General features: G+C 51.0%; 1 protein-coding gene across 7 annotated transcripts in view; it reads left to right on the forward strand.

The window, feature by feature from the left end:
• The window catches only part of aus (argus), a 133061-nt gene that overhangs the window by 13300 nt on the left and 107305 nt on the right, over positions 1-12456 (forward strand). For 3 of the 7 annotated variants that reach the window (XM_028170543.2, XM_028170546.2, XM_028170545.2), the window contains exon 2: positions 1414-1678. In XM_028170543.2, coding sequence (XP_028026344.2) covers positions 1522-1678 — 157 coding nt within the window. In that variant the 5' untranslated portion in view covers positions 1414-1521. Of the gene's footprint in view, positions 1-1357; positions 1679-12456 lie in introns of all 7 variants that reach the window. The other 4 variants (XM_089737091.1, XM_089737092.1, XM_089737093.1 and 1 more) reach the window with 2 other exon arrangements.

A 12456-nucleotide genomic window follows, 5' to 3' on the forward strand; every position in this document is an offset into this window, starting at 1 on the left:
AATTTTCGTATTCCAGTATCTATGAATATTGGATTACAAGTATAATATCATCATCATTATCCTGCCCTTCTCCCAGTTACCTGGGGTCGGCGCAACGTGTTTTCACCTTCCATACTCTTCTATCATATACCATTTCTTCGCTCACTCCCCTCTTACGCATATCGTCTTTTACGCAATCCATCCATTTCTTCTCAGGTCTACCTCTTCCTCTCTATCCTTCGCTCGTAGTTAACATTTTCTTACCAACCTCATTTTCATCTCGTCTCATCAAATGTCCATACCATCCCAAACGCGCACTCCTCAGCTTCTCTGTCACAGGTGCCACTTTCAGACTTCCTCGAACACATTCATTCCGTATTCTATCCATTCTCGTCACTCCACACATCCATCGCAACATTCGCATCTCTGCTGCTTGCAATCGCCTTTCATCATTTCATATCTCAACATTAAAGTATTTTTATTGGTTTTCGTCAGTCGTAAGCATAACTAAAAGTATTTTTACGGACGACAGTCTTCCGTGACCACGAAAACTGTAAAGTACCTATTTGACAGGTCGGAAATAATATAATGAATTCAAAAACGAATGCGAAGCTTAACCATCAAAATAGTTAATCGAAACATTAAAGCTTAAAATCGAATTTCTCTACTTACCTTATGTAGGTACGCATAGTTTGCTTTTATATAGATCCGTTCATAGTTTCATGTGACCTGGGTTGTCGAGAGAAACTATATTTTTAGCATTTAAAATTTTAAGATTTTTTTCTTCTTTTCCCTACCTATGCTGATAGCCTTGAGAGGCTATTTCAGCTTCACCCTAACGTGTAGGTGAGCTCACGGAGCTCAAACCGGGAGAGTTGCTAACACTGGCCCTAGCAAGAGCAGTGCTTCACAGAATCTACCACCGGATCGGAAACGCGACCCACTGAGAAGATCCAGCGAAATACTCAGTGGGCTGTGTCTATGGGTTAATTCGCTCGTCGCAAGCGACGGGTTCGGCGAGGACGGTGACCGGTGCTTGTGGTACCAAAAAGCACTGTTAATGGATCGGAAGGATCCGTAATGACGTGTTTAGGGCAACGTCGACAAGAAATATTAATGCATGGCATTTAAATGAAATTTCCTTTACACTACATACTTATTTAAATACGAGGAATCAAATTATAGCCACCGCGACCGGAGAACAAAGTAGTTTTGTGTTGACCTCGAGATAGACGGACGAACTCAAAGTCTACCTGATGCTGTGTACCATTTCGTTAGCTTGTAGAACGGCCATTTAGGCGCGGACATTCTGTAGCCAAAAATATCATCCAGCATTATATGTATGTCCATCTAAAAATAACGAATAAATTTAATACAGTAACAATTTAACCACTTAACTTAATGTTGACAACACAACGAAATTCTTTTCAAAAGCATCTAAAACGAACAATGCGTTTTGCGTCGCCGAAGTAAACCATTTAGTTGGATTCCACCGGTGAACTCAATGCAAGTTCACGTTGCGGTATACAGTTCGAGTTCGTCATGGCGCGTCCGAGCACCGCCAGGTATAGACCGACCGCGAGGCACTTCCACAACCAGCCGGAGCTGCAACGCGGCGGGTTCGGTCTGATGCTTAGATGGATCCTCTACGTGTGGCTGGCCAGCTGTGGACCTCTCGGGAACACAGTTAAACAAGACGGTAAGCTTTTGTTTCTGTCTCTTTCATATTCATACTAGCCGCGCTCGCGGTTTCGGCTGCAACAGAATGCAATTTTATATATTAAAACATAAAATCCATAAGACTATTCAGAAATCTAATCATTCCCGCATGTCATTCTTACAGAAATATTGGCTGCATTACGAACGGGAAAGTTTAATTTCGCGCTAAGCTAAACTACCTTCCTACCTTTTTTTTTTTTTTTGGTCAGGAGGAAATCGCCGGACTTCCGCCCTCCACTGGGGATAGAGGGCGGGGCATGTCAGAGTCGAACTGACTAAAACCTCCTGTCGCTCAACAACCAACGTCCAAACCTCGCATGAGACAGAACTCATGAAGAGGCAAAGGGGGGAAAGTGAAGCGTTTAGTGCGGAGCACATCTCTCCCATCACCCTCCCCCTCGGGACGCCGGACCGGCGGTCGTCGGCGCCACGACCACCAGCCCTCTCGGTCGGCAGGCTATCCGAAGCCCGCCTAGATGGCGCCGGTTAGAGTGAGCTATCCTACGGAATACCCCGCTGGACCAGAACCAGCGTGGGTCGAGGATAGCCGGCCTTCCATCACCCGGATGCTCTTGCGTAAAACGCGTGCAGAGCAACTTGCACGTCGTCTTCTTAGGCCCCCCTCGCCGGTCCCCAGAACGACATATGAGGGGGGACCCGAAACACTTAGAGGGCCAGGGCTTGGGCGAGATCCGCCTCCCTGGCCCCCGCTCGACGGCGACGGGATTGTGCGTCTCTCACGCGCCCCGCCGCCTCCTTCTGCGAGATGGTGCACTCGCAGAAGTCGAGCATCGCCTTCCACGACTCGTCGTCGCCGAGCATCGATGCCACAACACTCGGCAACGACAAGTCGTTTCCTACTTTTGCGACGAGGACACGGCGCCACCCCTCCCATGCGGGGCAGGCGACGAGCGTATGCTCTGCCGTGTCCAAGTCGCAATCACAATGGTGGCACTCTGCCGTCGGCTCGGCTCTGATCCGGTGCAGGAACTCACCGAAGCAACCATGCCCAGTGAGCACCTGCGTGAGCCGGAAAGTGAGGCGTCCTCTGTCACGATTCACCCAATCCACAAGGACCGGGTGAATCGCCTCGACGGTCCTACGACCAGCCGAAGGATCAGCCAGCCGTCTGGACCATGACTCCAGCACGGACCGCCGAGATTGGGCCCTCCGCGCTCTGACCACACTGTGGCTGGGACGCGCCACGCCCCGGGCGCGAAGGTCAGCCCGCCACTGATAGTCAGCGGCGAGCGCCTCCGCTTCCAGAACCCAAGGCGGCGTCCCAGCCAGTACACACGCCGCCTCAAAGGAGATGGTGCGATAACCACGGATGACCCTGACCGCGATGGTGCACCTTCCTACCTACCTACCTTCTCATTTTGTTTTTTTCATGATCTTGCGACAACCTAATGACTTCATGCCATTATAAGTTTAGGGGCATCCGCTACAAGATGTCGCTAGTTTCCATACAAAAAAATATTTGTCTTGAAGTAACGTAGTTTCAGGGCCCTGCCATTAACCGCCGACTGTTAGCGTTTTAATAACACTTTACATGAACTAGTATTGGGCTAGTAGTGGTCCTCATCTTGGTTGGCACTGTATCGCGTTCCGACCCGGCAGGCTGGTTCTGGCCCAGCGGGGTATCCCAGAACACCAGTGGCGTCGCCCGGGTGGCCTGGTAGGGCCACCGTACCGCGGAGACCGGCGTTGTTGGCCGTCGACTATCGTCTCGACGACCCGTGGGTCGGGCGTTCTCGGGCTGGCGCCGCGAGTCTGGTTATAGTGTTTACCGCGGGAACCCCCCTACTCTGACCGGATTTTGACCCCGCACAGAGATCGGACGTCGGGTGTAAGAGTGCAGGGGATTCGTTTAGTGCGGTAGAGCCCTAAAACTCCTTGGGCCCGCGGTCTGCTCCCAACATCAGCAGATCCTCAAGTCTCACATAACCCGCGCGTCCCCTAGGCGCGGAGGAGGTTCGACCCCAGCTCGAAAAAAAAACCTAGTGGTCCTCAATAAGGTATCGTATGTCGAGATGTTGAAGGTGACACATCTTTTAGCGACGGCTCAGCCACATCTGTACCATAATCTTACAAGCGCATCGCTTTAAACACTTTTATGTTGGCGAATAAACGTCAAAGAAGCAACAGAGTTTTATAACTAAGGACACCGCGCTAAACGCAATTTTACAACCCGATTATGTCTCTTACATAATAGACTATGCAGTGCTACACGATTTTATATTTTCTTTCTTTTTTTTCGAGCGGAAAAATAAACGGGAGTTACCACAATATTCAATTATCGACGAATAACACTCTTAGTCGTCAGTGACCAAGAAAACTGTAAAGTATTTAGCGAAAATAATATAATTATATTAACCATAAAAACTGTAAAATTGATTAAACTGTATTTAGTGCACAGACAGGTTAATTTTTAAATAGGCAAAGACAAAACAGTTAATTACCATAACTAATTTTTTTTTATTTTTTTTTATTGCCTAGATGGGTGGACGAGCTCACAGCCCTTGAGATATAAGTTCTATACTGAGAAGTATAGTTACAACGGCTGTCCCACCCTTCAAACCGAAAGGCATTACTGCTTCACGGCAGAAATAGGCGGGGCGGTGGTACCTACCCGTGCGGACTCGCAAGAGGTCCTACCACCACTAATAAGTTAAACAATTTCAATATTAAATAGTTCAACTTAGATTAGACGTTTTTTTTTTTTAAGAAAACATTTTTCACTTCAAAATTATATTCAACAAATACACATATTTCACACAACAGTCGACAGAGCCTTTCGTAACAAGACCATAACTAATGTCACATTATTAATACACGAACTGCGTAGCCTAATGTATTTGTAGTCAAAATTTTGCTGTTAGGCGAAGGTTTGTTTCACGCTCATGATTTAGGGTAAGCGGAACGTAACTAAGTAAAATCGTGTACTTATTCAGTTTGACAGTTAAGTAATTGGAATCTTTGATGAAATTTAATGTAATAGCTATACTGGTGTAGGAATGTTGAAGCTATTTGTTTTTCGGGCTCTGCGTGTATAATTTTTATCTCGTACTAGCTGACCCGGAAGACTTCGTAGTGCCTCAATCGATAAATAAAAGACTTAAACTTTTGTATAAAATAAACTTAAAACAAACAAAAGGAATCGGTCCGACGGGGGACACATCAAAGGAAAAACAAAATTGTTATTTTTATTTATTTAACTCCGAGCATTTTCATATTTATTTACCTTTTAAACCTTCTCGGGACTTTCACAAATAATTCAAAACCAAAATTACCCAAATCGGTCCCGCCGCTCTCGAGATTTAGCAAGACTAACGAACAGCAATTCATTTTATATATACTAGTGGTCCCCCAGTAATCGAAATTCGACTATAATTAATTGAAATTATAAGTTTGTACACTATTAAGGTTCTTTTGTACTTCTATAATCACAGATTTCGCCAAGACTACACTTTAGACAAATATTGATAAAGACAAACAATATTTAATCTATTCTCAATTTGACCACAGACTACGGACTTTTTGGCGGGAACGCGTAGAGTGAAGTTGTGTGATTTGTTTTATTTTGTCTATTTAGTGTTTCTTCGGATTTAAATGTGTAATAATGGTGGTTTATTAACCGTTTAATATCTGTGAAAGTGCACAAATGTGGGAAAATGAAACAAAGGCGCTGGACGTAACTTCTCGGGATCCTCCAAAAAGTCCACTGAAAAAATCTTAGTAAATGACCACCATTTTACTGAGATTAGATTTCATCTCATATCATCTCATTTAATTTCATCCCAGTTGATTAATGTCTCAAATTAATCATTTTCATTTCATTTCACTCCATAACATCATTTTTCATAAAATTAAGAATACACATTAAAATAAGACATGACTTAAAGGTCTCAGTTACCAGGTCATAAAATCTCTTAAAAAAAACAGACTATAAGCAATAAGAAAAGTTTGACAATAAACAAATAGTATGCATGCGTGTGCGTGTCAAATACATGGTAGTGGTGTGTGTAATGTTATTTTTATTGATTTGATGTATTTTTTATTCCTAATTTAAAAAAATATTAACATTCTGCATTCCTTCTCTATATTCTCTATAAGTGTGGGAAATTTCATACTCCTCCGTCCGCGCAATTTTCGTAAAAAGGGGTACAATGTTTTTGCTTCACGTATTAATATATAGATAGATTACGGTGGCATAAGACAATAAGTTCCGATTGCATCGCCGTACAGTCCGGACGCGTTTTTACGAAAAATTGTCGCTGCCGTCGCGATCTTGTGTCTCGAGTTTCGTTGCATTGTCGTTGTCGCACCGATCGCGGCATTGTTGCGAATTCTTGACGCACTATCGCTGGCGTCGCGACCTTGTGTCGTAAAAGCGATTCGAGCTTGTTGATTGTGCACTAGTTCCGATTGCATCGCCGTACAGTCCGGACGCGTTTTTACGAAAAATTGTCGCTGCCGTCGCGATCTTGTGTCTCGAGTTTCGTTGCATTGTCGTTGTCGCACCGATCGCGGCATTGTTGCGAATTCTTGACGCACTATCGCTGGCGTCGCGACCTTGTGTCGTAAAAGCGATTCGAGCTTGTTGATTGTGCACTCGCAACGACAACTTCACACTATCATTTCACTCATCTCATTTATTAAATTTAATTATTTATTCGGCGTGAAAAACAGTCTCTTTCGAGACTAAAACTCCACTGAGATCACCGCTTGTTGTGGCATTCTCACAACCCAGTGGAGCCCTACCTTCCCAACTTTCCACCCCAATTCCCAGCCGACTGCCGTTTTCACGGCAAAGGCACTCCCCCCCCTTGGAGCTGGTAAAGCTCAGGGGGTGAACTCCTACTCAGGGGACTCGCCTTTCGGCGAGTGTGCCTTAAGTCCCGGGGACGCCCCCCCCGGGCAAAAGAAACCATGGAAGAAGAGTTATTAGGGTTTCTCGGGTTACTTGCCGAGAAGTACCCGGTCCTATCTAACCTCACGGCCGAATTCGCGGCCTACAGGGCCGCCCGCGCAAGTTCCCCCCCGCCCGCGTCCCTCGCCGCGTCGTTCAGAGCCGCACAAACATGCCCCGCCCCCAAATCCATTTCGAGCGCACGTATTCACGTAGCGACTCATGAAGCGCCTAGCGCCAGCGAGGCGCCTAACGCACCCGCGACGTTTACACCGATCTCGTCCGTCGCGTCGTCAATCGCCAACTCCGGTTCAGACTCCGATACCGGATCGGAGATGGACTTCGAGTCCGCGACGAGCCCGCAGCCCGGAACCTCCGATGGGTTCAAAACCGTCACGCGCGGCAAAAAACGCGCCCGTGCCGTGGAACCGTCCACAGCGCCAAAACAGCCCAAGGCCGCGAACGCGTCGCGACCTAAAGTCGTGGTCTCACCCGACTCCCCTCGCCGCGCAACCCCGTCGCCGAAACCCGCGCCCGTCAATAAAATTACCGCGCCCCCGCCCGTAATCCTACGGGAAAAATCAGCGTGGAACCGGGTATCCCAGGCCCTTACGGCCAATAAAATAAATTACTCCCAAGCGCGTAATCTCGCGCACGGGATTCAAATTAAGGTCGCAACGCCGGGCGACCATAGGGCCCTCACATCTTACCTCCGAAAAGAGAGCATAGGTTACCACACCTATGCACTCCAGGAGGACCGCGAGCTCCGCGTAGTAATACGCGGAGTACCAAAGGAGCTCGACGTCGAGCTAATTAAGGAAAACCTAATCGGGCAGGCGTACCCGATAGTAAGTGTGCACCGTATGCACAGCGGTCGGGACAAGTTCCCGTATAACATGGTTCTCGTCGCGCTAGAACCTACTCCGGAAGGCAAACGGATCGCCTCAAGTCTCCGCACCGTTTGCGGTTTATCAGGGGTCACCGTCGAGGCCCCACACAAAAAAGGCACTCCCGGGCAGTGCCATAGGTGCCAACTTTATGGCCACTCCGCGCGCAATTGCCACGCGCGTCCGCGGTGCGTAAAGTGCCTCGGTGACCACGCGACAGCCGACTGCTCGCGGGTCAAGGAGACCGCGACCGAACCGCCGAGCTGTGTGCTCTGCCAAAAGCAGGGTCACACGGCCAACTACCGCGGATGCCCCAAGGCCCCGCGGGAGCGTCTGGCCAACGCGCCACTGAAAACCGTCGGCCCAAAGACTTCGGCGCCCCGCGCGCCGAAACCTGCCTTCGTGCCGGCACCGGTGCCCACCGTCTCCGCGTGGGCAAAACCGCTGCCGCTCACGTTGGCAGGGAAACCACCGGCACCCCAGCCCCTGCTCGCGCCGCGCCCCGCCCTCGCGCCCGGTCCCGCGCCTCGCCCCGGCCCCGCGCGGCCTGCCGTAAACGATTTTTCAATCGTGCGGGATTATATCGCCGCGATAAATATAGATCGCATGCGCTCGTTCGCCGACGCCATGCGCAGGGCGGTCACGGCCGATGACCGCCTATACGCGACGTTCGACCATATGGACGTCATCGAGTCCGTCCAGCGTACGCTGGCTTGATTACCGGTAATCAATGGCCAACAACGGTAGGGTAAAACCGCGTTCCTTAAAGTTAGCATTTTATAATGCTAACGGACTCGCGCGTCAGCGCGACCAAGTATATGAGTTTCTCCGTGACAATCTCATCGACATCCTTCTGGTGCAGGAGACCTTCCTAAAGCCCTCGCGTCGCGACCCCAAAGTCGCGAATTACGTCATGGTTAGGAATGACAGACTCTCCACCCGCAAGGGCGGGACTGTCATTTACTATAGGAGGGCCCTGCACTGCGTCCCTCTCGATACTCCCTCGCTCTTACATATCGAGGCGTCAGTGTGCCGCATCGCGCTGACGGGACACCAGCCGATCGTCATCGCATCCGTCTATCTCCCCCCTGACAAACCCCTCCTGAGCAGTGACCTCGAGACACTGCTCGGTATGGGGGACGCGGTCATCCTGGCAGGCGATTTAAATTGCCACCACACTAGGTGGAACTGCCATCGCACGAATGTGAACGGTAGGCGTCTCGACGCGTTCATAGACGACCTCACATTCGAAATATTCAACCCCCCGACCCCCACGTGCTATCCGTACAACGCCGCGCGTCGTCCGAGCACAATAGATCTGGCACTGCTGAGGAACGTAACTCTGCGCTTACGCTCCATCGAGGCAATGTCAGAACTCGACTCAGACCACCGACCTGTAGTCATGCAGCTCGGTCGCCCACTCAACCGCGAACCAGATACGAGGACCATGGTGGATTGGAAGAAGCTGGGCACGTGCTTAGCTGACACCGCTCCACCAATCCTCCCTTGCGGCCCGGATTCAACTCCATCCCCCGAGGATACCGTCGAATCCATAAACATCTTCACTGATCACGTCTCGACGGCGATCATAAGATCCTCGAAACAAGTCGATGTGGAGGACTGCTTCCACCGCATCAGACTTTCCCCCGATCTTAGGGACCTCGTTAGAATCAGAAACGCGGCAATCCGGGCCTACGATCGATATCCCACGGATTCAAACCGGACTCGGATGCGTCGCTTACAGCGGGAGGTCAAATCCCGCTTAAGCGACGCCCGAAACGAAAACTGGGATAGTTATTTAGAAGAACTCGCGCCCACTCACCAAGCATACTGGCGACTAGCTAGGACCCTCAAGTCCGAAACTATCGTCACTATGCCGCCTCTCGTACGCCCCTCAGGCCAACCACCGGCTTACGATGACGATGACGACAAGGCAGAGTTGCTGGCCGATGCACTGCAAGAACAGTGCACCACCAGCACTCAACACGCGGACCCCGAACACACCGAGTTCGTCGACAGGGAGGTCGAGCGCAGAGCTTCCCTGCCGCCCTCGGACGCGTTACCCCCCATTACCACTTCCGAGGTTAAGGAGGCGATCGATAGCCTACAACCACGGAAAGCTCCCGGCTCCGACGGCATCCGCAACCGCGCGCTAAAACTGTTACCAGCCCAACTGATAACGATGTTGGCCACGATATTAAATGCTGCTATGACGAACTGCATCTTTCCCGCGGCGTGGAAAGAAGCGGACGTTATCGGCATACACAAGCCGGGCAAACCGAATAACGAAACCGCGAGTTACCGCCCCATCAGTCTCCTCCCGGCGATAGGCAAATTATACGAACGGCTCCTTCGTAAACGCCTCTGGGATTTCGTATCCGCGAATAAAATTCTTATAGACGAGCAGTTTGGATTCCGCGCCAGACACTCGTGCGTCCATCAAGTGCACCGCCTCACGGAGCACATCTTACTAGGGCTGAACAGGCGGAAACCCATTCCGACAGGAGCCCTCTTCTTCGATATAGCGAAGGCGTTCGACAAAGTCTGGCACAACGGTTTGATATACAAACTGTATAACATGGGAGTGCCAGACAGACTCGTGCTCATCATACGAGACTACTTGTCGAACCGTTCGTTCAGATATCGAGTCGAGGGAACGCGTTCCCGGCCCCGTCACGTCACAGCCGGAGTCCCGCAACGCTCCGCCCTCTCCCCGTTACTATTCAGTTTGTATATCAACGATATACCCCGGTCTCCGGAGACCCATCTGGCGCTCTTCGCCGATGACACCGCCATCTACTACTCGTGTAGGAAGAAGGCGTTGCTTCATCGACGACTTCAGACCGCAGCTACCACCATGGGACAGTGGTTCCGGAAGTGGCGCATCGACATCAACCCCACGAAAAGCACAGCGGTGCTCTTCAAAAGGGGTCGCCCTCCGAACACCACGCTGAGCATCCCTCTCCCGACTAGGCGCGTCAACACCCCCGCCCCCGCCGTTCGCCCAATCACGATGTTCGACCAGCCCATACCGTGGGCCCCGAAGGTCAAGTACTTAGGCGTCACCCTCGACAGTAGGATGACATTCCGCCCCCACATTAAGACGGTACGCGACCGTGCCGCCTTCATTCTAGGACGTCTCTACCCGATGATATGTAGGCGAAGTAAAATGTCCCTTAGAAATAAGGTGACACTCTACAAAACTTGCATACGCCCCGTCATGACCTATGCAAGTGTAGTGTTCGCTCACGCGGCCCGCATACACTTGAAATCATTCCAAATTATTCAATCCCGTTTTTGCAGGATAGCCGTCGGAGCCCCGTGGTTCGTCAGGAACGTCGACCTCCATGACGACCTGGACTTAGAGTCCATCAGTAAGTATCTGCAGTCGGCGTCCATGCGCCACTTCGATAAAGCGGCACGACACGAGAACCCTCTCATCGGGGCCGCCGGTAACTACATTCCCGATCCTGCGGACAGAATGGAAAGCAGTCGACGTCGCCCAAAACACGTCATCTCGGATCCACCCGATCCACTAACGGTGCTTTTAGGTAATTCAAGCACCGGTCACCGTTCTCGTCGAACCCGTCGCTTGCGACGAAGGGCTCGACGAGTAAATTAACTCTCAGACACAGCCCACTGAGTTTCTCGCCGGATCTTCTCAGTGGGTCGCGTTTCCGATCCGGTGGTAGATTCTGCGAAGCACGACTCTTGCTAGGGTTCGTGTTAGCAACATCGTCAGGTTTGAGCCCCGTGAGCTCACCTACTAAAGTTAGGGTTACGCTGATATAGCCTCTCAAGGCTCTCAGCTTAGGTAGGTAAAAAAAAAAAAAAAATTATTGTGCACTCGCAACGACAACTTCACACTATCATTTCACTCATCTCATTTATTAAATTTAATTATTTATTCGGCGTGAAAAACAGTCTCTTTCGAGACTAAAACTCCACTGAGATCACCGCTTGTTGTGGCATTCTCACAACCCAGTGGAGCCCTACCTTCCCAACTTTCCACCCCAATTCCCAGCCGACTGCCGTTTTCACGGCAAAGGCACTCCCCCCCCTTGGAGCTGGTAAAGCTCAGGGGGTGAACTCCTACTCAGGGGACTCGCCTTTCGGCGAGTGTGCCTTAAGTCCCGGGGACGCCCCCCCCGGGCAAAAGAAACCATGGAAGAAGAGTTATTAGGGTTTCTCGGGTTACTTGCCGAGAAGTACCCGGTCCTATCTAACCTCACGGCCGAATTCGCGGCCTACAGGGCCGCCCGCGCAAGTTCCCCCCCGCCCGCGTCCCTCGCCGCGTCGTTCAGAGCCGCACAAACATGCCCCGCCCCCAAATCCATTTCGAGCGCACGTATTCACGTAGCGACTCATGAAGCGCCTAGCGCCAGCGAGGCGCCTAACGCACCCGCGACGTTTACACCGATCTCGTCCGTCGCGTCGTCAATCGCCAACTCCGGTTCAGACTCCGATACCGGATCGGAGATGGACTTCGAGTCCGCGACGAGCCCGCAGCCCGGAACCTCCGATGGGTTCAAAACCGTCACGCGCGGCAAAAAACGCGCCCGTGCCGTGGAACCGTCCACAGCGCCAAAACAGCCCAAGGCCGCGAACGCGTCGCGACCTAAAGTCGTGGTCTCACCCGACTCCCCTCGCCGCGCAACCCCGTCGCCGAAACCCGCGCCCGTCAATAAAATTACCGCGCCCCCGCCCGTAATCCTACGGGAAAAATCAGCGTGGAACCGGGTATCCCAGGCCCTTACGGCCAATAAAATAAATTACTCCCAAGCGCGTAATCTCGCGCACGGGATTCAAATTAAGGTCGCAACGCCGGGCGACCATAGGGCCCTCACATCTTACCTCCGAAAAGAGAGCATAGGTTACCACACCTATGCACTCCAGGAGGACCGCGAGCTCCGCGTAGTAATACGCGGAGTACCAAAGGAGCTCGACGTCGAGCTAATT

Source organism: Bombyx mandarina, chromosome 22, assembly GCF_030267445.1.
Source record: "Bombyx mandarina strain Sakado chromosome 22, ASM3026744v2".
NCBI classification, from domain to species: Eukaryota; Metazoa; Arthropoda; class Insecta; order Lepidoptera; family Bombycidae; genus Bombyx; species Bombyx mandarina.